Source organism: Lissotriton vulgaris, chromosome 8, assembly GCF_964263255.1.
Source record: "Lissotriton vulgaris chromosome 8, aLisVul1.2, whole genome shotgun sequence".
In the NCBI taxonomy this organism is placed as follows: domain Eukaryota; kingdom Metazoa; phylum Chordata; class Amphibia; order Caudata; family Salamandridae; genus Lissotriton; species Lissotriton vulgaris.
Window position 1 is genome coordinate 482,484,811 of NC_141696.1, and position 26,083 is coordinate 482,510,893.

The 26,083-nt window shown below is 45.0% G+C and overlaps 1 protein-coding gene across 2 annotated transcripts in view; it reads right to left on the minus strand.

Annotated features, from left to right (window-relative positions):
* Positions 1-26,083, minus strand: part of LOC147697215 (E3 SUMO-protein ligase RanBP2-like) — an 852,038-nt gene that overhangs the window by 756,684 nt on the left and 69,271 nt on the right. For both annotated transcript variants that reach the window (XM_086934289.1, XM_086934288.1), the window contains exons 4-6: positions 9,705-9,857; positions 2,646-2,876; positions 1,547-1,692 (exon numbers count right to left, since the gene is read on the minus strand). In XM_086934289.1, the coding sequence (XP_086790415.1) occupies positions 1,547-1,692; positions 2,646-2,876; positions 9,705-9,857 (530 nt within the window). The remainder of the gene's footprint in view (positions 1-1,546; positions 1,693-2,645; positions 2,877-9,704; positions 9,858-26,083) is intronic.

A 26,083-nucleotide genomic window follows, 5' to 3' on the forward strand; every position in this document is an offset into this window, starting at 1 on the left:
GCCGAGCTCGAATGCGAGGCATGGGATGCAGTGTATCGGTGTGCACCCGAGCCCGAGGGTGTGTCCGAAGCCTTTTAGGAGGCGGTTGAGGAAGGGTCGGGGGTCGGCGTTTGTACTCCCGACCTGCCGAGCTGGAGTGATGTCCTTGATGTCTGAATCTTTGGCCTCAGAGTTGCTGTCGACGCCATGTTGTTGCTCCTGTTCTGGGACGTCGACACCCTCTTCGAAGATGTCGTCTGGGATCGAAGCTGACGAGCGAGCCATTGTTCTTCGAGCTAGTCGGTCCCGGATCGTCTTCTTGGAGCGGTAGGAGGCACAAACGGAACAGTATCTGGCCTCGTGCTCCGGTGAGAGGCAAAGGTTGCACACCTCATGGAGATCGGTGTGGGGAAACTTCGACCCACATTGAGGACACTTTTTAAATGGAGTCCTTTCCATGAGCTGGAAGATGAGGCCTGGATAGGCCCGAAGGCCTTCATCGATGACCGGAATTGGAGACTTTGGAGTTGAAGAGTAGCATCTATTGGAAAAGAGTTCGAAACAATACCGTCGAGTCGGTGAGGATTGCGCGGCAAAGGAAAAATCGTTCCCAACACAGAGCACAGGAAACACATCCGAGCCCTGTGGTGGAAAAAACAATCCAAGGATGGAGCCGATGCCTATGCGCAATATGATCCAAAGGAGGAGTCACCTATCCCGTTACTTCCAAAGACTTTTCAGGATAAAAACAAACTGCAAACATCCGGGACAAACACAAGGTGGCGATCTATGCACAGTGTGTAATCTGCAGCTCATATGCCTCGAACATATATATTATAATGTATATGATTAAGTAATATAGGGCGAAACCCACAAAGTTATCCAAAGTAAAACTGAAATGTAAATTTCCCAGATCGCTAAATCTGGAAAAATACAACAATTGTATGGATTAAGAGGTCGGAAAAAATAACAAAAATAAAACAGATACTCTTACAAAAAAAAAAATAATGAAAAAAGTAGTCCGGAAAGGAAAATGAAAACATACCTATAAATCAGGACCATTAACTTGAAAAATAACTTGGATTTTCAAATTGCATTCCCTACAGCATTTACAAATCTAGAGGAAAAGGTTAACCCAAAAAAAGCCTAATTATCTATTAAAGATAGAAAGAAAGGCCATTGATGGTTGATTGTAGGCAGAAGATTTGTATAATTTTTCATTTCACTGTTTGAAAATGAATAAAAATTGATACAACCCTAAAAATAGAAAGTAAGTCTGAATGAAGGACATACGCCCTCAAAATCAAGAGTTTAAAAACCAGGAAACAGCTGTAACAAAACAAAATCTAAGATGACCAAAATGTAATATTACAAAGAAATAAGATGACCAAAATGTAATATTACAAAGAAATAAAAATTACAATGACCAACAATGTGGAGAGGCACTACCTTAAAGGAACACCCATGAGCCAGCAACAACTAGACCCTATGAACATCATCACTCCCCGTTCTATTTATTGAGCAACATTTGCAAGCACCTAAATTCATAACTTAAAAAGCACAGTACCTCTGGAACGTTTTCCGGGACTCTTGAACATCTCTGGTCGAAAGAGTCAGCAACATGAGATTGCAATGAGCCAGCAGCAGCTCTTTATTGAGTGACCTCCATATAGTTTTATCTGACCCAACATTTTGGAGAGATTCTATATAGTCCTGTAAGTTTCAAAAGAAGGAGGGAAAAGGAACAATCCAAATATGTAATTTGTGTTACTAAACATGGATCAATGAGAGTAACAACTGAAAGTATGTACTAAAATGACGTAAATGAATCATGCAACTGTTTAACTTCTACAAAGAAAACAAGCTTTACCATACAACTTTTACTGAAAGTGGAGTTTCAGTACTCCATGGTGGATAAATTGTGTAGAAGTGCACTTATTGTGCTTGCAACTGATTAACAGTTAGACCCAAGATGGAGGATGCCCATTTTTAAGACCCTGGCAGTACTAGCCGAAAATGCTCTTTTAATACGATAATTGTGAGTTTACAAGAAAAAGAACTGACAAAGGAATACCAGACGTTCGAGCGACTTAGTGTAAGGTTTCTCTGGATGACAGGAGGCCAGAGAAAGCCTGCAGTCAGTGGAGAGTCCGTTCACAACAATACTTAATGAGTGGAGTCCCCCAAATGGTGGACCAATCCTCAGGGAGCACAGAAGTGGAGCAAGAGACATTGAGTGGAGAGCGAGGTGAGCTAGATTGGATCGCCCATGGCTCACTCCAAGTGGCAAAAGCATAACAGGAAAGCAGAAGAAGAGGCCCTAGGAGTAGGTTTCGGCATAGAGAGAGAGCTGTAAGAGGAGGCCAGAGTGAAGAAGCCGCAGGCTCAGCAGAAATCGGACATATTGGGAACCAAGAAGCATGGCAACCAAGAATCTCAGTGGAGGCCCACAACCACATAATACTTCCTACAGCCTGCTTTGACTCTCCCCCCCAATGTTAAATACTAAAATGTAATCTATTATAAAACCATAAAAGACAAAACGACTCCAAACTGTACCCCGCTCTCTGTAACATGCGCAAAGCACATATTGTGGAGACATTGAAGTAGTCAAAATAAGCAAAAGGACAATAACCCACTAATTCAAAAATCACATATAAGTATACCTTCAGTATGTGTACAACACAAGAACACCACTCCAAGCTGGCACGCAGGGCTCCTTTCTTCTCTGCATTGCGACAGTGATTCACTGCCTCTTCCAGCCTTTTATCAGATTGGTAAAGTTCCACTAGTCTGATGTTCACATAGACGTCATCTGGTCGGGCATACAGTTCAGACTGAATTAAGTCAAATAATTGATTCCATCCTACTTCACCTTTAATATTCAGCAACTTCTCCTAATTAATAATAAAAAGAAGTTATTTCATAAACCAAGGCATAGCTGCTCAGCTTTTAATGGCTAAAGAAAAGTACCTCCATCATATACATCAAAGTAATTTCATAATGCTACGCAAAACAAATATATCTTTTGGGAAAATAAGACAGAAAGTGATTGTTTGCAATGCAAAATGTTCATTTCCATAGACACAATGAAAACAAAACAACCATGTTAGTTTTACATCACCTATATAAAAACAGAAAGTAAAAGGATGCCCATACTAGTATTTATGGCAAAATAAATACAAACGTACACGTGCAATACTTGTTGGATTAACATGAAAACAGTGCACTCATGTATGAGCTAGGTGAAAAGCTTTTTCTCAAATGCCAACCTTCTAAATATAACAAGCTATGGGAAAAGTTGCAAGGTTGTTCTTCTGCCTGAAAAGTTCTGCAACATGACAAAAAGAATCCAACTGAGAAATGGGTTTAAAGCATTTGATTTTGGGTGAAGCAATTTATGGAAAGACTATACTTCAATCTGCAAAAGTAAATTACTAAATAGTCCGTAGTTTTGGCAAATACTGGTATGTAAAAAGATATCTAGAGCAAGAGATCTTGCATGTGAAGACATCAGGAAACTTGCTGCTTCTGGAGAAATATTCACTAGCTCAGATAATATGAAGATATGCCAAAACCGTGTTCATAGAACCATGCTGAAAAAGCACAAGCAATAGCAAGAGTGGACAATCGAGCCAGGAATGGCCTTGGAGGCACAGGATGGCCTCCTGAGCAATATGGTCCCAGGTGATGCGAGCGGCCACCCATCCTCAACCGGGGGTAGCTTCTGTAAGCGTGCCTAAAGTGGTAGATCTGGAGGTGGTGCAGGTCAGGCACGTGTCTACAAGAGATGGTGTTGACCATCACACTCTTTAGTCACACCTCCATGCAGTTCAAAAAACTATACTGCCACCTGGTCAACTCCAAGGCCCCACAAATGTGCTAGTATGGAGCCTTACAACCCTACCCTTCTTTAAAAACCATTTGCCAGCCCCTCGAGACCGGAATCGCCCACACCCCTCCCAAGCGTTTAAAAAAAAGTAAATTGCCGGATATCCACTACAAATTTGCTGCATATTTTAAAACCCCACCTGGGCTATGGGAGCAGGGTACCTCGTAAGAAAGCGGACAACAAAGGCATATCTGGTCCAACCCATCGAGTGAGTAAAAATGGTTTTCTGAAGCTTCCGCCTAGCGGCAGCAAACATCTTCTACTCCCTCTGGGCGGGGGCAATGCTGGCTCCCACAGCATGCAAGTAGACAGTTGAGCCCAGGGGTTACCTTATCGTGACCAACGTATCGCTTGGTGGGTACCAGGGAACACAACAATAAAGTTATGAGGTCCAAGAGGATTAAGTCCCCGGACCTATTAAGGCTTGGTGTGTGTATTGGGGGGAGGGGGGGTTGCGCCCCTTCCTTCCCTTTAATTTGGCATTCGAACTCAGGGATAGTCACCATGGCCCCATAGAGCTCAGAGAGGTGGGGCCATGCACCCCTCCAATAATAGTCCTCAAAGCCAATAGTGGCGGGGGAGGGTGGGGGGTGGGTTGTTGAAGTGTGAAGGGTTTACCACAGGGCCTAACGAAAGGCTGGGCGCAGCAGGGGATATCTTTGCATATAGTAATAAAATATTATTACTTTAGGTTAAAAAAAAAAGCTTTCGTAATTCAATGAAAAACACAAAGTTTAAAATGACGCCATAGTTCGGTGAATAGGTCAGTGACAATATAACATTTTCACAAAAAAAAAGCATCAAATATCAACCACAGAAATTCACCAGTTATAGTTATCAGAGCTAACTATAAGTTGTGCCTCAGTCGTGCACTGCTTATGACCTCACATATTACATCACTCACGACATGTTCTATGACCTCATTTACGACATCACTGACGTTTGTGTGTCTATCTATAGTTACAGCCTAGTTTCCATAGGAAAAGCATTCTTTTGCTTTGCCAACAACTTCGGGGCCATTTGACGAATTCTACCAAACGTTTCAAAACTAGTTTGAGACTCACTTCAGCTGCTGGCTTGAACGTTTCGGGGTGATACCTCAAGCGGGGTATGAGACAAAAGAGGGGGGGGGGTCATATTTTTTTCTCGATTTTAATTCCCATAGGAACGGTCGACACAGCTACAACCCGAACTGCTGAACGGAATTACACCAAATTTGGCAGAAAGGTAGATATTGGTCCAGAAAAGTGTCTCTTATTTGGTGCAAGTCAGTTCAGTAGTTGCAGGATTATTAAAATAAATTAAAATTTGTATACTTAGGAACGAGAGGATCTTCCGAGGATCAGACTCGATTTCAGCAGAGTCCACACATTAAAAAAAACGAAAAACACAAAAGAAAAAGATGGGCTCAAGGTAGGAATACCCTGACAGCCTAAGCCTCTTTGGGGGCAATAAAACTCTTAATAAAAAATAAAAAAAATAAAACTTTCTGCAGGAGATATGCTGGAGCTGCGGCTCCTGCTGGAAAAAAATGAACTCCTTTACTAATAAGCCCCCGGGAGGCAAGGAGGCATGAGGAATCAAAGGAGGGGGCACATGGGCCAGATGGTGAAGTTTGATGTCACTAACCATGTCATGAGTGATGTAATGTGTGTGAACAATAAGCATATTGCCCTCCAGAATAGAAACATTTCTGAGGTAACGGAATCAGACCATCTAACAAAAATTATAAGGAAATTGAAAACAGAAGGTGCAGCAGGCCCAAACTGAAAATGAAATGCTCTCTTTAAGGGAGAAGCAACTTATTGGGCGCCCTACTTTACACCATTCTTTAATGAGTTGTTTTCGAAAAATCTAATTCCTGAATCATGGAGAGGCTGTATCTTTCAGCCAATCTTTAAAGGTGGAAATCCTACAAATTATAGACTCATTGCATTATAAGACATGGAAGCCAAGCTATTTGCAGCGTATCTGCTGGCCCATCTAAAAAACACATAGTCAGATGACAACAAAGGCATTCCCAGGACCCAAACCGGGTTCAGGGTCGGTGGAGGAACTAATAAATCTTACAGCACTAATGTTATTAGCCAAAAATACCAAAAACAAGAACAACTGGCTGTTCGCCTGCTTCGTGGACCACAAGTCTGCCTTCGACCATGTGCCCTGAAGACACCTATGGGAAAAAATGGCCAATTGGGGTATCCCAAATAAGTTATTGAATGCCATCAAGGAACTATACACAGGAACATGGACGCAGGTAAGATACCCACAACGGATTAAAAGGGCCCCCAGTCTCTTAAACTTGTATTTATCTGATCTTGAAGAAGCTCTCTGGGATGTCAACAGTCATCCTCCATCATTGGCAAAAGAGGAAATAGGGTGCCTCCAGTATGCGGACGATATAGTGCTGTAAGGTCAAACCCCAATTGGTTTACAAGTTGGAATGAGCAGATTAACCAGGTACATGGAAGTGCAAGGGTTAGAATTAACTTTATCAAAAACAAAAGGTAGTACTGTTACTGGATGCAAAATGTAAGAAATACACGTGGTACCTGGATGGGAAAAGTAGCTTCAAACAAATCTCAGATTCAAGGTCATACAAAAGCCATGTTATAAATCACAGCTCACCGCAATGCGGGCAAAAGCCCAAAATGTCATATAGTGCTATGCAAACAAATGATGGACGGAATCCTGAATAAATCATAAAATCACACCCAGTCAAGAGATCTGGGTTAAATCCATTGTTCTTTTGCTCACCATGCCACCCCAGTTTAGACCCAGCCATATGCAAATCAGTCTTGACCCTGTGCCTCATGGGAACAGTCCAGACCGAACTGCCAAGCCAGGTCCTTTACAAAAACTTCTTCCACATACAGCAATCTGCATCACCGGCTCAATTTCGACTTGAGTTTGGCATGTCCAATCAAATATTCCGGAGTAAAGGTGCACTCCTGAAACTATATGGGAGGCTACTAGCATCTGAAACTGGTTCCATTAAAAATCTGTGCTGAAAGGAAATTGGTATGCAAAAAGAGAATAAAACAAGGTTCCTGGGGTTGCTATCTAATCCAGGTAATAGAGGATCTGTGCACTCAAGACATTTGGAATTCTAGCATTGGGAAAAAGGCCTTCAATAAAGTAATCGATTTAACAACAAAACTCCTGTCGCATTAAACAGACAAGAACATTCTAATACAAAGACTTTATGCCAGGAAGGTGATCGGCTCATATGGTACAAGGAAGCCTCGGGAATATTTATCAGCTCATTTTTTGTGTGGCCTTAAAACATCAATTTATGTAATTATGCTTTGGTATGTGGGAAACAAAGGATCTCATTCCTTCATAGAAAGATTAAAAGCATAACTGAGACTGCAGACTGTGTGATTATAAGTATAAATCTCTCCAACTTATTCTCTGTGCATGCCCAAAGTTATTAAAAGAAAGAAAGTTATTATTAAAAGAAATATTTAATAACACGAAAATTCGAACACCCAGAGAAGCAGTTATCACCTTGCTAGGTGGGACCTCAATCTCCCTAGTTTGCAGGGGGTGTCATTTTTAAAGCTGTATTTGAAGGAACTAGGTCAAATTCCAGTGGAAACCTAAACAGAGTTTTAAAATATTTGGAAATCACAAAAACTTGCAAAGAAAACTAGATGTTACAGAATCATAGTTTTATACATAGCTTTTCTGATGGATAACTGACATTTCACTCAATGTACATTTAAATGTGGAACAAGGATTATTTGTTTTGAACTTTCTATAAATGATATTTACTAGGATTCTTTTTAAGCTGTAAAACGTAGTGCGTTGGTACAATTATGTTTTTTTTTAACCGCATCCTTGCTATAGTACATTCCCGTGCTGGGCTGCAATTTTCAAAATCCCATTGTTTGTGACAAGGTCAACTCGTCATAAGCACAGCGCAGGTAACACCCATGACGAGTTGACCTTGTCACAAGCATCGAAGGGGTTAAATACAGAACACTTGAACAAAATTTACTGTAATTAGGATGTAATATGTTAGCTCATAAGCAGTGCATTTTCGGGTGCGTAATTTATAGTTAGCTCAGGTAAAAACACATGCTGAGTTTCAATGGTTTTGTATGAGTGAAATTGGAGCTTAGTTATAAGGTCCCTGAAACCTTTGTTTTTTCAGTGAATGTATATGAAATTAACAATTTTTCTTCAAACATAGGTTACGAGTTCTGAAAATAAAAACAATGTCCTGAAAGAACAATTTTCAATTTTGTGATATACAGATTCAACAAAACAAAAGCTTTTTACTTAATAGGTTGGCTGTACACTGGAGGGTGCTTACAAGTAACTGGAGAGCTACCAGTAGCTGATGAGCTACTCGTTGGAAACATCTGGTGTACATTTTTTTAGTTCTGAAGATGTTTGGAACCCAGAATCATTTCAAATGGGCATAAACAGTTAGGACCTTCAAAGAAACTAAAAGTGGAAAGATTTCTTATAAGCGAGATGGCGTGATTAGACATTTTAAAAGCCTGCTAGCTTGAGGACAGCGATGAGAAAAGAAATAGAAATCAGATTAAGTATCAAAGGCAGGACAATTAAGTACAGGTACCAAACAAGGCCCTAGAAAATTAGACGGCCAGATGTAGGCTTCTTGTCATAAAGGGATACGGTGTGGTTCACTTTACACCCCTCTTGACATCAGAGCTGGCTCTTATTTCAGGAAAACACCCACAATATAACCCTTTACTAAGTGAGGGTGGCTACTTCGCGCACCCCCCACCACAAACCTAGGTTTGTGGTGACCTGACAGTGAGATTAAAGTTAGTCACCCAAACCCCTTTGGAGAGGCTGTGTATCAGCAGTTGTCAGGAAAAAACAGGTCAATCCCCATAACTCAGAAAGTGTCATGTATGTGAGCCATGAGGTGAGGAAAGCCAAACTGCCCAGTACTAAGCAATATTCAAGAACAGCATCATCTGGGTTGATGAGCTGCACTATCACCTTCTAACATCAATAATGCGAGTTTGCAACATCCGTGACACCTCTCTTCCAAGCCCCAGAAAAAGTAGGAGGCAGTTGGCCTACAAATCAATGGAGTGGGGTCCAGTTCTGTTAGCTGGAAAGTTTATCAGATTTTAGAACCCATGGAAATACCCTTGTAGATCTTAGATTTCTGGAGCCACCAACATTTATGGCTGAAGTCAGGACCTAACTAGAACGACAAGATTCTTGTTCAACTAGTGACATGTGAGCCCCGAGTGAGACGGGTTAAAGGAGACCAGCAGAAACCAAGATGCAGGCCACTAGAGGAAAAATCATTCTAGGACTACCCTAGTGAGTACTGGTGGACCAGTCCATCTCGTCCCATCACAAAGTATTCAAGACTATCAGATGGGCCTATAACTGGTAGGTGTACTCCAAGGGGCTTGTGATTTGAACTGTGGTCTTTACTAGATACGGATGACCAAATTCTCCCACCACCAGGGCATAAACATCATATACAGCACCAGATGCTTCAATGAGTAAGCTCCCAGTTTTCTGGGTGGAGGGTTTTTGAGATGCATCATTTTTACAGGCGACTCCTTTCATTCTGATTTTGATAATAGATCGAACAACACAGATGAACAATGAACTACAGAATTCAGATTTTTCATTCAAGAACTGGTGCAAAGAAACTGTAAACTAATAAAATCCATGGTTGAAAAAACATAAACCTAGCATTACAGGGGTATACAAATGTATGTCCAGTGTTACACAACCTGACAGGTGGTAGTTAAAATACTGGAAGCAAAAACATGTGTATTGCTGAACTAAGAAGTTACTCTCCAAAATAACAAGATCTTTTACATACTTTCAGTTTGAAAACTGCAGGGCTCCCCGGAAAGAGTTTGGATGCTCGTTCTACCCAATACTGTGTTCTTCCATCATCAATGTTCTGATCGCAAAGTAATTGTGCAATCTTTAAAACAAGGTCCTTCTGGGTAGGATTTAACTCTACTGAACGCTGAAAATGTCAAGAATAGAAAAAATTAAATGTATTTAGAAATGCTGTCTATTACACACATGGTACTCGCTCATTGCTGTAAGGCCACTCCTTTTGTTCAAACAAGCAACTCAAAATATTTAGACAAAATATGTACAAAATAACTCAAGTCATTTCTTTGTGTTGGTTGCATGACCGAAAAGGGCCCCACAATCTAGAACAATGACAACGAATCGGTAGACTACATGTAACACAAAGAAGTTGGTTGAAGGCATTCATATAGTTGCAGTGATGTGTAAAACTACAATTAGTTAGGCCTCCTAAAAAGTATTAGTGAGGTTCCAAATTTACCCTTTACACCTTTGGGTCCCCATCTCCATTAAGCTGCAGACAAATCAGGTGACTGCACTATCATCCGATTAACAACTGAGTGAGATACAGTTACTTTCAGGCTGCTCAGCAGCATTTATATCTGCAATAAACAAGTATTGGCATAGCAAATAGGTCTCGCCTTTGGGACCTTATAAGTGTTTAGCCATGCAACAGTTGATGATGTTGCACCAAGGATATTGTGCTGCACAACTAAATACTTATAAGGTCCCAAAAGCAAGACATATTGGCTATGCCATTGCTTGTTTGTTTTGTTGCAGTTTTAGCAAACATCTTGGCCTTCTTCCTCCTTTTTTCCCACCCCCATTGCAAATCACTTCTTCCAATCACCAGAGCCCACCATTCTATCGTGCAATTTGAAAACATTAAAACAATCATCTCCCATCACTAGAAGGGCAAAAAGGCAATTTCTGACTTTCCCTACCTATGCCCAAAGCCATTGTATCCAAGTTCATTTCTGAACATGAATGCCTGTTTCTCTTTCCTCCATGTATTTTGCCAGAGTTGTTGTGAAACACACTAGTAACAACAAATTAGGTAGTCGTATTCGTATTCGTATTCAAAAACTTTATTCGATACATAAAATGAATCATAAAAGTATTGAACATACAATCATATCACATTTCAGATAAGAATACATTTCTACTAGTCATTTAAAACTAATTTGTAAACACAATTTGTTTTAAAAGAGACATAATAATAACAATGACAGAAATTCAAAGATTACAGTTTAAAATTTTACAATATTCTTAACCTGCGAAGCTACCCATAATTCTTTCTGATCTTTAGGGAGATTCTGATAAAATTTAACATTGCGCAACAGATTTCCACAGAAGATAAGGATAACAAATGTTCATAGCCTTCCTTGTAAGTACAAGGTTGCCTACCCTTCAGAATAGATTTAATAAACCGGAGTCTTGGCTCTTTATACAGGGAACAGAAGAGAACCAAATGTAAGGTACTCTGCCTGTCCTTGTTACTACAAGGACAAGGGGACAGTCTCTCAACCCAGCCCCCTTGTTTAGGGAAAGCAAGTAAAAAGTGAAGGGTCTCCAGCCTAAACCGTGTTAAAAGAAATCGCCATTGCGCATTAAAAGTAAATGTTAAATAAAACTGCGGTTGTGGTTTACAAACATGCACGGTTCCAGTGCCAATTTTATCCATAAGAGGCTGAATACCTGCCTTCACGAACTTTGATTTTATCTCCTTTTTATAATTCCCCTTGATTTTCTCAGGGCTGTTGAAATAAAAACCAAGTTCGATTTTGTTCAGCATATTACAAACATAAGATAACCAGGGGATCTGCTTGGAGTTATCTAAGGCCATGCAATCAGTTATAATTTCTTTTGTTAATTGCAAGTCCTCTGATTGCCAGATTTTACCCCATAAAAGTAAAGGGGACATACTGATTATATCAGATACACTGACCATACCAATTTCATCATGACAGAAGGTGTTTGAGGTGCTTTTAGGAACTGCCAAGACCCTTTTTATGAAGTCATTTTCCACCACCTGTATTGCGGCAGGCATTTCAGTCCCCCACACCCCTGCCCCATAGGTGGCAACAGATAGGCACTTTGAGGTGTAAAGGGTTCTGAGATGCATAATGTGTTTTTGCCCCAATTTACTACAGAAGCGGAAGATACCCTCTATCGCCCTTGTCATGTTCTGGGCTCGGACCTTCATTACCGGTGTCCAACTTAGTTTACTATCAAACAGGTTACCAAGATAATTGAAATTATCAACTTTCCCAATTATGCGGCTGTTTACCTCGAACTTCCTAGTCGACGGCCCCTTTGGGCCACAGGACATTACAAAGGATTTCTCGAAGTTTACCTTTAGATCTAAGTCAAGCATGAATTTGTTAAAAGCGTTTAAACACATTTGCATGCTGTTGCCTGTTAGTGTCATTAGGACAGTATCGTCCGCATATGAAAGCATTGGAATGCTTTTACCATTGATTTTTGGGAAATCACAACCCTGGTTTAATAGGTATTGTTCTAAACCATTTGTGTAAACCAAGAAGAGGAAAGGCGCCAAGATACATCCTTGACGTACTCCTTCCGTGGAAGGTATTGGTTTCGTTAATTCCCCTCCGGGACCAAATCTAATGGACACATTTGTAGCTTCATGCAACCTACGGAGCAAGGTCACCAGGGGTTCCTCAAAGCCCATATCAGTCATCATCTTCCACAGCTTACTCCTGCAGACTGTGTCGAAAGCACTTGTCAGGTCCATGAAGGCCAAATGAATAACAGATTTTTTGGCCTTCATATACTTCCCCAGGATCAGGGCCAAATTGAGACACTGCTCATTTGTCCCCTTTCCGTGCCTGAAACCATATTGGGAATCGACTAGCAAACCAACAGAATCTGCCCAACTTTCCAATCTCACCAGAATGACTCTGCCAAGGATTTTGCAAGCAGCGTCTATTAAAGAAATTGGACGGTAACAGCGAGGATCAGATCTGTTACCCTTCTTAAAGATTGGCACAACGGTTGCCTCTTTCCATGTGCCAGGGATGCGGCCAACCACCACAGCTTTAAATACATTTAATAAAATGGGTGCCCACAGGCTGATATTGGATTTAAAAAGATCGAGGGGAACAGCATCAGGGCCTGGCGCTTTTAAAGATGCTCCTTTCCCTAAGGCTTCCTCAATCTCAGTCAATGTAATTGATGAGCTGAGGGTCAAAGCCGAGGGAGATGGTAGCACCACGCCCCCTGTCTCCTCAACACTCGAAGTAATTGGATATGATTTAGGATTAAAAATCTTGCTATAGTGTTGAACCCATTGTTCGGCAGTAACCTGCATAGCTATAGCTTCACTGTTATCACTCTTAAAAAGGGGGCGATTTATAACCTCCCAGAATAGCCTGCTATCTTTCAGTTCTGCTGCCTTTTCAAGGTCATCCCAGGCCATATCTTTCAGGTCTTGCTTTCTTTTTGTAATGGCGTCTCTATAAGCTTTCCTACTGATCTTTACAAGCTCCTTATTTCTTGGCTTTTGGGACAAAGCTAGTTTTAGTGACCTATGTGTGGCAGAGCACACAGAATCAAACCATCTAAAGGCCCTTTGGCCACCTTTCCCTTTAGGCTTTTTTAGGCACTGTCCTATATGGCAACACAACTTTTCAAAACTTCCTATGACCTTATGAGAATCAAATCCTGCTAGACATGTATCTATTTCGGTTTTACAGTTTGCAGTAATGTCATCTTGCAACTGGGACACATTTATCTTCCTCCATTTCAGAGTGACACCCTGATTTTTGTTGTACTGAATAGGTTGTTCACAAGACCTTAGGGATTCATGTGTCGAAACCCAGATTGATAAAATTAGAGGATTATGATCACTGGCGGGGTTTGCTACCACCTCCAACTTATCTACATGCTTTAAAAAGGTGCTTGATACCAAAACAAAATCAATTGTACTCATTTCGCCCCTCAAGCCCTGAAAGCTCGGTAAATGTAGGGTATCTGGGGGGGACCAAGGGTCTACTATACACAGATCATTAGTTAGGATGATATTATTCAGGGCGTCCCCCTGCGGTGTGTGCCTAAAGTGGTTTAGAGGCTGAGCATTCAAATCCTCCAGACCACATACATTCGACCCTGCATGAATGCAAAGTGTACAATTAAAATCACCCACCCAGATAAGCGGAGAAGAAGGGTGCCTACCACGGACTTTAACCAAAGCATACTCCAAATCCTGAATTATTGAGGTATCATGCCCATTAAAGATGTTATAGTACCAATTAATTAATAACACAGGTTCAGGGAAAAGGTATTCCAACAACAATACTTGATACCAGTTTGTTTTTGCCAGTGACGAGATTTTGGGATCCTGTAGTTTTATAGACAATGCAGTCAATATTCCACCTTTGGCCCTTCCCGATGTAGATGGAACAGCCGGGACAGCAAGTGATTGAAAGCCCTCGATGTCACAGGTGGTCTTAGACCATGTCTCTTGTAGACACAAGATTTCATGAGTTTTCACAAAATCTAACCAAATCTCATCCTCTAGCTTATTTGCTATTCCGAAGATGTTCCAGCACAATAAGGAAATTAATGAAGAGGAAGGTGAAGGCCCTTGCGTTTCATCACTATTTCCCGAATCATCTCCTACAACAGTGGTATCTGGGTTAAGCAATGATAACATATTCTGTTCGTATCCCTTGTCTATGTTGGCCATTGGCACGGCAACAGTCCCCTTCTGTGAGTGTCCAGTAGTCGCATTTTCGCCTTCAAAAGTATCCCGCACTAAATTACCATCATAAATACATATCCCTTGGTCTTCTTTTATACCCTCAGTTATTGATGTTTCTATGACCTTAACCCTGGGTGACAGTCAATCTACCTCATCTAGGTTCATCAAAGGGTCAAAGCGATTCCTCAATGGGATGTTATTATTATAGTTATTATTGTTATTTGGGAACCAGCCAGGATATTCTGCGCCCATGAACCTTGGTCTTCGCGGGTTATAAGGGACTTGTATGAAATTTCCCATACTTTGTGGCCCCATGAGATTAGCTGTCTCATGCCAAGGAGTATAAAGGTGATGCGGGCCATAATTCATATTTGGGTTATGTGCCCACCCCGTTTGGTGTCTACTATTTATGCCATATCTTTGGCGGGAAGAATTTTGATCAGGGAAGGACTGATGGAGATTGGGATAAAAATATTCAAGACCAATGCACTGGATGTCCCCCATCCGCCCAAACCTAGCCTTGCTGCAAATAATATCCTTGACCCAGTTATCTCTAAAGTTTATCAATATGCAGTCACCCTCCAGGTCTTTTTTACTTGGTCCAACCCAGGGAACCCTCCGTACACTTAGGATTTTTGTAGTAGTATCCTCAGTTAATGGCCTGTTTGTATTTAGCCAATATTTTGTTTTATTCAGGAGGTCCTCGTTTTTCTCGTATTTATTCTCTGGGATTAATGGTACACCTGTCAGGATAGCCATGTATGGAGCAGACTCCGGTGGTATATTTACGTAGATTTGTCTACCTTGTAGTGGGGTTTTACTAGGGGCCTGAGGTTTACTCGATGGAGTTTCTTTCACTTTATTATCAATCTGGGCAGGCCCAGGTGTAACAACTGGCGTAGTTACCACCAGCGAGTTACTTGACTTTTGTCCCACTGTGTTCCCCTGCTTGATTTTTATTGAGGGAGTTAGAACCGAACAGGGGGTGGTACAGGGAGTAGTGCCGCTAGGTAGGGGTTGAGGTATCTGATTAGGCTTAGGGCCCTTTTTTCCTACACTGGTATTATCACTATTAGTCTTACCAGCAGTGGTAGCTGGTTGTTTTTTATTTCCTACCAGGCTTTCCAATAAAGCGGTATTCTTAGATGTTAAGAACTCCAGTTGATCTAATTTTAGATTTATTATTTGAGTTTTCTCTATCAGGGGATTCAATAGACTTTTTATAAGTTTCTCGACACCGATCATTAGGTCCTTATCTTCCTTACCGGAGTGCTTTTTCCCTGACTGCAAAAGGTTCTTTTCCATATTGGAAATTTGGGAACCTATCTGTGCTAATCTGTCCTCAAAGGGATTTAAAAGCTTTTTAAGCGTTTCCCACACTACATTCAAAAATTCAACGTCTTCCCCATTTATAACACAAAGAGGTGTTTCGTTATTCTCCTTCACTATTGTCAATTTGTCCCTGTCCTGGATTATCTCTAGCACATCCATATTGACCTCTGCAGTAAAGTCAGAAGGTTGTGTAATTGTCACTGGAGGCGGAGAAGGCAAATTGGTGGATAGTTGGGATTTTGCAACCTTTACCTTTTTCCTAGCGTATGATGTTTGGTTACCACGCTTCCTTTTGGTATATGGCCCTTGCTGTTTGTTTTCGGGAAATCCCCCAGCCTGCACTATAGATATAGATTCTGGACCCAACACCGGCACATCTTTCTTACACTCATTCATTTCCTCTATTACCTCTATTACCCCAGACATAGGTACTTTTGAAGAAGTGGTAGGGGATACTAAAGGTAATGGTAAGGTCTCCTTTGGTGTGGGTGTAGTGGGAACAATTGACTGGTGAACATCTACAATGGTTTCAATCAATTTCAGTGGCTGGGCGATAGAGCGGTCAGGGGTTTTGGCGAAAGCGAAGGCACCTAAGGAGGATTTTTTTGCCGCGGCTATCTCCTGTGACAGCCTCCTTGCAGCGTCCAACTCAGATGAGACTCGACGTTGCATTTTGGCAATCTCACTGTCTATGGCGGAATGGGTTTTGGTAATGAAATCATCCAGGGTTCCGTTTTTTAATTTGGATTTTGCAGCCCTCACCTTGTACTCCCTGGATGACATGGTTTCTGGTGGTGACAATGGAGCCCGTATCTAAAGGCTTAGAGGGGTGGCCCAGTCCAGTCCGCTCAGGCCTCGAACGGCCTCAAACGGTCCCGCCCTTGTCCCGGGCTTCTCCCGGCGCGCTCCCGCTCGCTCCCGCGTAGCGGTGGGGCAAGCGTTTGTATATAGATGGTGTGATTGGTGAAGGGGCGGGGCTTGCAGGGAGAGCGGCCCAGGTGTTAGCTGCCGGGCTATCAGGGACTCCTGGGATATGGAGTCCCTGACCACGCTGCTCGCAGCCCTGCAAGGCTTACCGGCACCCTTGGCGTCCTCCTCTCCCAAGCGACGAAGCGGGACCCGCGGAGCGGGTCCGGCGAGGAGTTGCTGGGTCCAAAGAGAGAGCTGTACCACCAGGAAAACGGGCAGCAGGTATGCAAGTAGAGAGTCCCAAAGCGACGGTGGGAGCGCTGGCTTTTGACTCCGTAGGTGAAGGGGCGGGGCTTGCAGGGAGAGCGGCCCAGGTGTTAGCTGCCGGGCTATCAGGGACTCCTGGGATATGGAGTCCCTGACCACGCTGCTCGCAGCCCTGCAAGGCTTACCGGCACCCTTGGCGTCCTCCTCTCCCAAGCGACGAAGCGGGACCCGCGGAGCGGGTCCGGCGAGGAGTTGCTGGGTCCAAAGAGAGAGCTGTACCACCAGGAAAACGGGCAGCAGGTATGCAAGTAGAGAGTCCCAAAGCGACGGTGGGAGCGCTGGCTTTTGACTCCGTAGGTGAAGGGGCGGGGCTTGCAGGGAGAGCGGCCCAGGTGTTAGCTGCCGGGCTATCAGGGACTCCTGGGATATGGAGTCCCTGACCACGCTGCTCGCAGCCCTGCAAGGCTTACCGGCACCCTTGGCGTCCTCCTCTCCCAAGCGACGAAGCGAGACCCGCGGAGCGGGTCCGGCGAGGAGTTGCTGGGTCCAAAGAGAGAGCTGTACCACCAGGAAAACGGGCAGCAGGTATGCAAGTAGAGAGTCCCAAAGCGACGGTGGGAGCGCTGGCTTTTGACTCCGTAGGTGAAGGGGCGGGGCTTGCAGGGAGAGCGGCCCAGGTGTTAGCTGCCGGGCTATCAGGGACTCCTGGGATATGGAGTCCCTGACCACGCTGCTCGCAGCCCTGCAAGGCTTACCGGCACCCTTGGCGTCCTCCTCTCCCAAGCGACGAAGCGGGACCCGCGGAGCGGGTCCGGCGAGGAGTTGCTGGGTCCAAAGAGAGAGCTGTACCACCAGGAAAACGGGCAGCAGGTATGCAAGTAGAGAGTCCCCAAATTAGGTAGTCTTGGAGAGCATTAGGATCCGATACTATTGCTAGAGGGTGCACCAACAGACATCAGAAGCAAGAACAAATAACTTTGTAAAATGAAGTCTTGGAAAGATAGCAGACATTAAGTTGACCCCTGAGGTTGGCAGATGCTGTTTTTTTTTTTAGGAGTCTAACCAGATTTCAGCTCATGTTAGTAACTATAGCCATCTACGTTTGCTAGCAAAACAAATGGCAGGAATTACTTAAAACACAAAGTATTAACCTGGTATTGCTGTTACCATGCTATGTACCATCACTGTTCTCGAAAAAAAACATTTGACAATATGCAGTCATGATATTAAAATAATAAATTCATATTTATCATATACCAGCAATAACAATCTGTATCTTGGAAAATAAATACTTTGAACATGAATATAACAGTACCACTAGCAAAAGGCCATGCATGCTTCACTAAGTAAGACAATGAATGCACAGTGCATAACATTGGGCACTCAGCACTGTCGTATGAGAGTGTGGTGAGAGAAGGCAATACACATAGCAAATCGAGGAAGAGGTACATTTATGCACAGTGAATGACGATGGGGTGGAAGAAAGGAGTCAACACACAATTCAGGTGGTTGTGAGAAGGCACTGTCAGTGTGTGGTACAGTCTATGTACCTCGTGAGTGGTTGCAAGGGGCTGTACGTGCAAAGAAGGTTGTGTCAATAAATGAACAACTGCAAGGGGTGGAGTCCATGTACAAAGCAAGCACGTTACAGACGGGCAGTCCATGCATAGATCAGAAAGACAATATACATTTAGTAAGCGAGTTATGGAAATGATAGTTTAGGCATGTGTTGAGGCAAGCTGTGGCAATGTAGGCACATTCCATGCTTACAGGGGACAAGAGTTTTTGTGGATACATGATTTCATACATTGTACAAGTGCATAGTCAATGGACAAGGTAAGAGGTCTGTTGGGAGGCAATCTAGGCTCAATAGCATTGCCTTTTTTGGGGGGAGAGAAGCTCGAGCAACTCGTACTCAATGCAAGAAAACCCAGTCTCCATTTTAGCATGAGTACTAAATTAGATACTCTATCGGTGCGCTGAAGCTAATGGGAATTTCTGAGAGGAGTGCACTCGCCAGCAACACTGAGCTCTGCACCACCTCGGACATGCTTTGCAGCAGTTCAGCCGTGGTTCCCAGTTTGCTCAGCGCCCAGGTGAACTTCCTGGTCTGCATGGGGGCGGCGTGAGACATGCGTGCAGGGCTGGTAAAGGGACTCCAGTCCGGGGGTGTTAAAACAGCCCTGTGAGCATCATTAGAGGGCTCGGCGTCGCAATGGGGATGCCCCGGTATAGCGCTGTCAACGGCTGTATCACTGATCCCGTTTAAAAAAAACTGCTTGGCACTCACCTTCATGCGCAGGGAGGAAATCCCACACCAAAGGCACGTACAATCCAATGATCAGAATTCTAAACACACACTGCAAAAAAACCTCACAACACATGCATTGACAATCATCAAGACGGAAGCCAAAGGAAAATAAACAAGACAAGCCTGGCTTCAAAAGTGGCGCGCGTGCGAAAGTGAAAGTGAAAGCAGCGCGTTTGCACATATGTTTGCAATTAAAGCGAGACGCGGTGGGAGGGGCGGAGGAGCAATGAGAAAGCAATCAAGTGAGAGGAAAGCCAGATGGCCTGATCGGGCTCTGAAAGCTGGCAGTTGCGCGCAATCTCGCTTGTGTGACCGCAACCGCTATGCCAGCCAAAGCTTGTGGTAGCACTTTAAAAAGCCATTAACTAAATGTCTCGCAGAGTAGCACATGTGCTGGCTCAGCAAGACCTAAAAAGCATGAGTTGTGTAACTCCCCTTTGTAAAACAAAGATCAAAAATTAAGTATTTAAGTAGTGCATCTGTTTACTCAGAATCTCTTTATTGAAATGTCTAAGTCAGTAGAACAAAGTGTGACTGAGAAGCCAAATACATCATAGAAGGGCAGGAGATCAAGTGTTACATGGCAGATAGACAGAGCATATGTGCTAAGACCAAATGGAAATACACAAGATCAGAGTCAAATTGTCATGGTACTGGGTAATCCACCATAATGCATCTATTTAAAGATAGGTTTATCTGACAAACTAATAGGCGTTTGCAGAAGTCTTTATTTATAAACATGCATTTTATTTTAAATCCGTCCCTGCAAATGGGCTTTCCCAATGTAACTTTTACATTTCACAAGTCCTTTTCTACCCCACCCTAGTGTTGACCTACACAGGACCTGGCCTGGCCACAGTTTATAGTCAACCTTGCTTAGTTTGGGAGATGATGCACTGTCAAAGTATCCTTTGCTATAGTTGGCGCTGACTTTTGGGAAATGCTAGGGTAGCCATACTTGTGCCATAAAAAGGGTTGTCTTTGGAACTGTGAAGAGGCTCATGCGGGGGGCCCCCTCCGGGCTCGGATATATTACTTAGTCACCTTCCCTCTTTTGGGCTAACTATCATTTGAGTTGCTCTATATAACATCAATTCAACAAATTAAGGATCAATAAGGAGTAGTTTCTGTCCTGTAACTCCAGTTCTGTAGTAGGGGTATCTCTGTTATAGCCATAATCTAGTGAATAGTCCCGCCCATGTGCGCGGACCCCGGAGCAATCAAAAATAATCTCTTAAGTTGTCAAAACATGCAGACCTGCATCGACACTTAAGAGAGAATTTAAAGACAGATAATGCAGCCTATATCCACAGGCTACACTGTCCAATACTTCAACTAGAAATTCCACCAAAATCCACAAACAGCACAGCCTGTCCAGGGTTTTCCACAGAGAAAACCTTGCCTTTAACAGCAAAACCCTCTGGAATGATAGAGAGGAAGAAGTGGACAGACAAGCCCCATAGGCTGCCATTATGTGGCTCAAAACAGGATACTGTGCCTTTAAGAGAACTTTCCAGAAGCCTCACAGTATCCCAGAATGCAGTGCAGGTCCCTTTCACCTTCAGTTCTTTTTGAAGGCGTAACACGCCAGACCTGTAGCATTTCTTCAATGAATATCTCTCTCCACCGGGGAGGAGGGCGGGCCCTTATGACTATAACAGAGATACCCCTACTACAGAACTGGAGTTACAGGACAGAAACTACTCCTTCTGTAGTAGGGGATCTCTGTGTATAGTCATAATCTAGTGAATAGAATGGCAAGCCCATCCCCACACCAAAGCGGCGGTGGAGAACCAAGAAATAACACCACTACTGTGCGAACAGATTTCGCAGCGAAGCCTGCCCAACCTGAGCATCTGCCCTGGCATCAGTGTCCAGACAGTAAGGCTTAACAAAGGTATGGACCGACTTCCAAGTGGCCGCCTTGCAGATTTCTACAATTGGAACATTACGCAGCAAAGCAGTCATGGCAGCTTTGCCCCTGGTGGAATGAGCCTTAGGTTTACCGCCTAAGGTCTTATCAGCCTTTTGGCAACACAATTGTATACAGGACACAACCCACCTCTAGATGGACTGTTTAGAGGTAGCAAGACCGGTCCTGACTGATCCACAATTGATAAACAATTGGTCTGACCTACGAATATCTTTGGTTTCATCATGATAAAATTTCAACACCCTCCTAACATCCAGGGAATGCAGAGACCTTTCCGCTGGAGATGAAGGATTCTGAAAAAACGTAGGTAATGTATAGTCTGGTTACCATGGAAATCAGACATAACCTTTGGACGAAATATAGGGAGAGTATGCATAACAACCTTAGCAGCATGAAATACAGTATAAGGTTCTCGGCAACACAACGCCGGAATTTCCCTCACCCTGCGGGCCGATGTAATGGCCACGAGGACCGCCGCCTTCCAGGACAGGTGCTGCAACGAAGCTTTATGAAAAGGTTCAAAAGGCTCCTTCCTCAGTCTGGACTGCACCACGTTCAATTCCCATGAAGGGGAAGGAAGCCGGACAGGAGGGAACACTTTCTTCAAGCCTTCCAAAAAATCTTTGATCACAGGGATCTGAAAGAAGGAAGTCTGTGAAGGGCATTTCCTGTAGGCAGTCAGCGCAGCAAGATGAACCTTAATGGAATGGACATTAAGGCCAAACTGCGCCAGATGTAGCAGGTACGGAAGGATGACATCTTCCTTACACGTCGTCAGGTCATGGTCCTCGGACTTGCACCAGATGCAAAACCTCTTCCACTTGTAAGCATAAGAAGTCCTAGTGGAAGGTTGCTTAGCCTCCTTCAGTATGTCCATACAAACTTCTGGTAGATTCAAATGGCCAGATTGCACTATCTCAGGAGCCATGCCGCCAAACTCAAAGACGAGAGGTTGGGGTGCAACACCTGCCCTCTGAACTTCGTGAGAAGGTCCGGCCTACACGGCCGTCGTATGTGAGGAAGGAGAGACCGGTGAAGCAGGTCCGTGAACCACCACTGTCTGGGCCATTCCGGGGCAATCAGGATCATCCGCGCCCTGGACTGGGATAGCTGGATGAGCACCGCCGGAATCAGGGGAAAGGGTGGAAAAGCGTACAGAAAGCTGTTCGACCAGTTGATCCATAACGCATTCCCCAGCGTCCCCTGCTGGTAGTTCCCAGAGGCGAAGTCTCGGCATTTGCTGTTTTCGGCGGTGGAGAACAGATCTACATCTGGTGTCCCCCATCTTGCGAAGACTTCTCCTAGTACCTCGTCGTTTATGACCCATTTGTGGTTTTCCTGAATCAGTCTGCTCAGTGCGTCCGCCTGAACATTCTATACACCTGGCAAATGGGTAGCCGTTATCGTCAGTCCTCTGGCTAGAAACCAGCGCCAGATCGCCCGCGCCTCCTGCGACAGAGTGCGCGATCTCGAACCCCCCTGCTTGTTGAGGTAATACATTGTGGTCGTATTGTCCGTCTGTACAAGCAGAGAGTTGGTCTGGAAGGACGGAAGAAACGCCTTCAGTGCCAAGTGGACAGCTCTGAGTTCCCGGAAAATGATGTGATACGTGGACTCCATCGGGGACCACGTTCCTTGTATCTGCAAGTCTCCGGAAAGCGACCCCCAGCCGTGGGGAGACGCATCCGTCACGATAGTCTGTGTGGAAATGTCCTTGTGAAAGGGAACCCCTCTGAGGAGAATCTCCGCTGAACACCACCACTTCAGAGACTGAAGAGCACGCAGAGACAGTCTTATCTAGTCGCCCCAAGATCCTTTCCTCTAATCCCACTGATCCTCCAAGCACTCCTGCAAAGGTCTCATGAGCCGCCGTGCGTGTGACGTGAGGAAGATACAAGAGGCCATCGACCCCAGTAGAGAAGACACCGTCCCCACTGTTGTAGATGGGTCGGTCACAAGAGCCTGAGCCTTCCTAAGGAGTGATAATTGTCTCTCCTCCGAAGGAGACACGGCTGTTGACAGCGTATTGATGGAGGCTCCCAAGTGCTGTACGCACTGGACCGGAATCGGGACAGACTTGGACATGTTGATGTGCAACCCCAGCTTGTTCAAGAGAACGCATGTCCTCTGGAAGTGTGCCTGAGCTTCCGAGAAGGAGGAGGCCTTGATCAACCAATCGTCCAGGTACGGGTAGAGAAAACACCTTGTTTTTCCTCAGGCGTGCAGCGACCACCGCCATGCACTTCGAGAATGTTCTGGGCGCAGACTTCAGCCCGACTGGCAGTACTGTGTACTGATAATGATGGGCGCAGACTTGGAATCGCAGGAACTTCCTGTGTTTGTGTGCAATGAGCACATGGAAGTACGCATCCTGTAGATCTATAGCACAGAGCCAATCTCCCTGTTGCAGCGGAGTATAAACCTGACGCAAAGACAGCATGCGAAATTCCCTCTGCGAATCCATTTGTTTGCTTGTCGCAAATCCAGAATGGGCCTGAACTCGTTCTTGTCCTTCTTGCGAACCAGAAAGAACCGGGAGTACAGACCTCTTCCCCTTTGAGACAGAGGTACGTCCTCTATCGCCCTTTTCCTTAACAGGATATCGGCCTCTGCTTGGAGCTCGCGCGGCTGAAACCGCAAGCTGACCGGAGGAATCGCTGGAGGAGGGCCGATGAACCGAAGACTGACTTAGACCCGGACGGCCTTTGTTCGCCGAGGAGCAACAAGCTCTCCCGCGGCCTTTGTTCGCCGAGGAGCAACAAGCTCACCCGGACGGCCTTTGTTCGCCGAGGAGCAACAAGCTCTCCCGCGTATGCGCACAATATACTTGTAAAGCATTAAATGGCGTCCCGGGACCACAGGCAAATCCTGGGAGGAAAAACGCCGCTAGAAAGGGCAGAAGGCATCAAGCCGTTCTCCACGCCCCAAACCTACAGCCGTCCAAAAGTCTCCGATTCAGACTTCATGCGAGCCACTCACTACTCTCATGGCAGCCCAAGGGTTGCCCAAAGAACGGGAGAGTAGAAGCACACTGCTGAGCCGCAGGCTGCAGAGACGTCAGACGAAACAAAGTATGGCAACGTAGTACAAACCCACAATACCTGGGGGTCGGCAGGAGAGAAAACTCCGCTCCGACCGAAACCATCAGGCCCATTAGACCATCTCTTGTAAGGCTTCCCTCCTGTCTCTCGGCAGGGGAACTACAAATCGGTGAAGAAAACACCCCCACAGAGGGATCTCACCACAACGGTCCAGCAACAGCGGGCCACAGCATGACGTCTACATGCCCCCACTCCTGCGACCAAGTCAGGAGCACGGTCGGAGCCAGAACCTCCTGTCAGGTGGTAGTGGACGAAAGTTAAGTCCTGCCAACCAGTTAAGAGTCGGAAAGAGACTCCCCGTACTCATGGAAGACGCATCCCTGGCATCAAGGCACGGGGGTTCGCAGACTGAGGGGCCAAAGGCCCCTGGGGTGGTGGGCGGGAGAGGGAACAGAGAGAATTCCGAAACATCCCTGGTGGTCTCACCAGTGGTGGTTGAGCAGGAGGCGACCTAGCCGACGAGTAGGTTTGCAAATACTCAAAACTAAGCAAAAGGACCAACGTCCCTCGCTTACACGTGGTGAGTAGCCACAAACTCCCCATCAGAAGGGTTCCTCGACGCTGAGCAACTGCTCTGCGTCGTGAGTGGACGGTGCCGGGAACACAAAGTCCCCTCCTATGAAGAGAGGCTCACCACGGAGCGAGGCCTGGAAAAAGACCCAGGCGTCAAGCGCCGGCAGTATTCTGCGGCTGTAACCCATGACGTCGACCTCACTACAACGTCACCATCACTAAGACAATGACTGTATCTACGACAACCAACACTCAGACGTAAAAATGTCACTACGGTGTCAAACACGGAGATGCCGAGCCATCCCTAACGGTGACGTCCGGACCCAACGGAAGAGAGCAGAGCCCAAGCGACCAACGCCCCAAAAGGAGCATCCCTGCTCCATTGACGTCGAGCATCCCTGCTCCATTGACGTCGAGCATCCCTGCTCCATTGACGTCGAGCATCCCTGCTCCATTGACGTCCAGGCACTCCATGACGTCCAGGCACTCCATGACGTCCAGGCACTCCATGACGTCCAGGCACTCCATGACGTCCAGGCACTCCATGACGTCCAGGCACTCCATGACGTCCAGGCACTCCATGACGTCCAGGCACTCCATGACGTCCAGGCACTCCATGACGTCCAGGCACTCCATGACGTCCAGGCACCCCATGACGTCGAGGCCCTCCATGACGGCCCCGAAGCAGACCGGAACCGCGTCATAGCTCAGATGTGCCCTTACTGGGGAGAACCCCAGAGATCACAGCATGGGACTCGGTAGAGGACCTACCCTCTCCTTACCCAGAGGCTGAAGATGCCTTCAAACTCCTCCGTTTGAAACCTGGGAGCCGAAGCCTCCTAGAAAAGAAGGTACAGAGAAGACAGGTGTCAAAAGACACAGGCAAGCACAGAGTACAAACCCTGTGAGCTTCAGCTTTGGTCTTTAGTTCAGCTGCAGACAAAGCACTTGTCAGACTAGAAATAGTCTAAAGACAAGAAGACTGCAGAAATTCTGCCAAAAAAACACAGCAGAATGTAGATAAAGGCCAAAGACGTCGAGTGAAGCTACAAAAATCCAAAATTATCACAAAAATTGTAAAGAAAAAACTCAAAACAGAAGAGCTAATGCTCCAGGGTCCTGCTAGCAGGAGCCGGAAAAAAGAACTGAAGGTGAAAGGGACCTGCACTGCATTCTGGGATACTGTGAGGCTTCTGGAAAGTTCTCTTAAAGGCACAGTATCCTGTTTTGAGCCACATAATGGCAGCCTATGGGGCTTGTCTGTCCACTTCTTCCTCTCTATCAT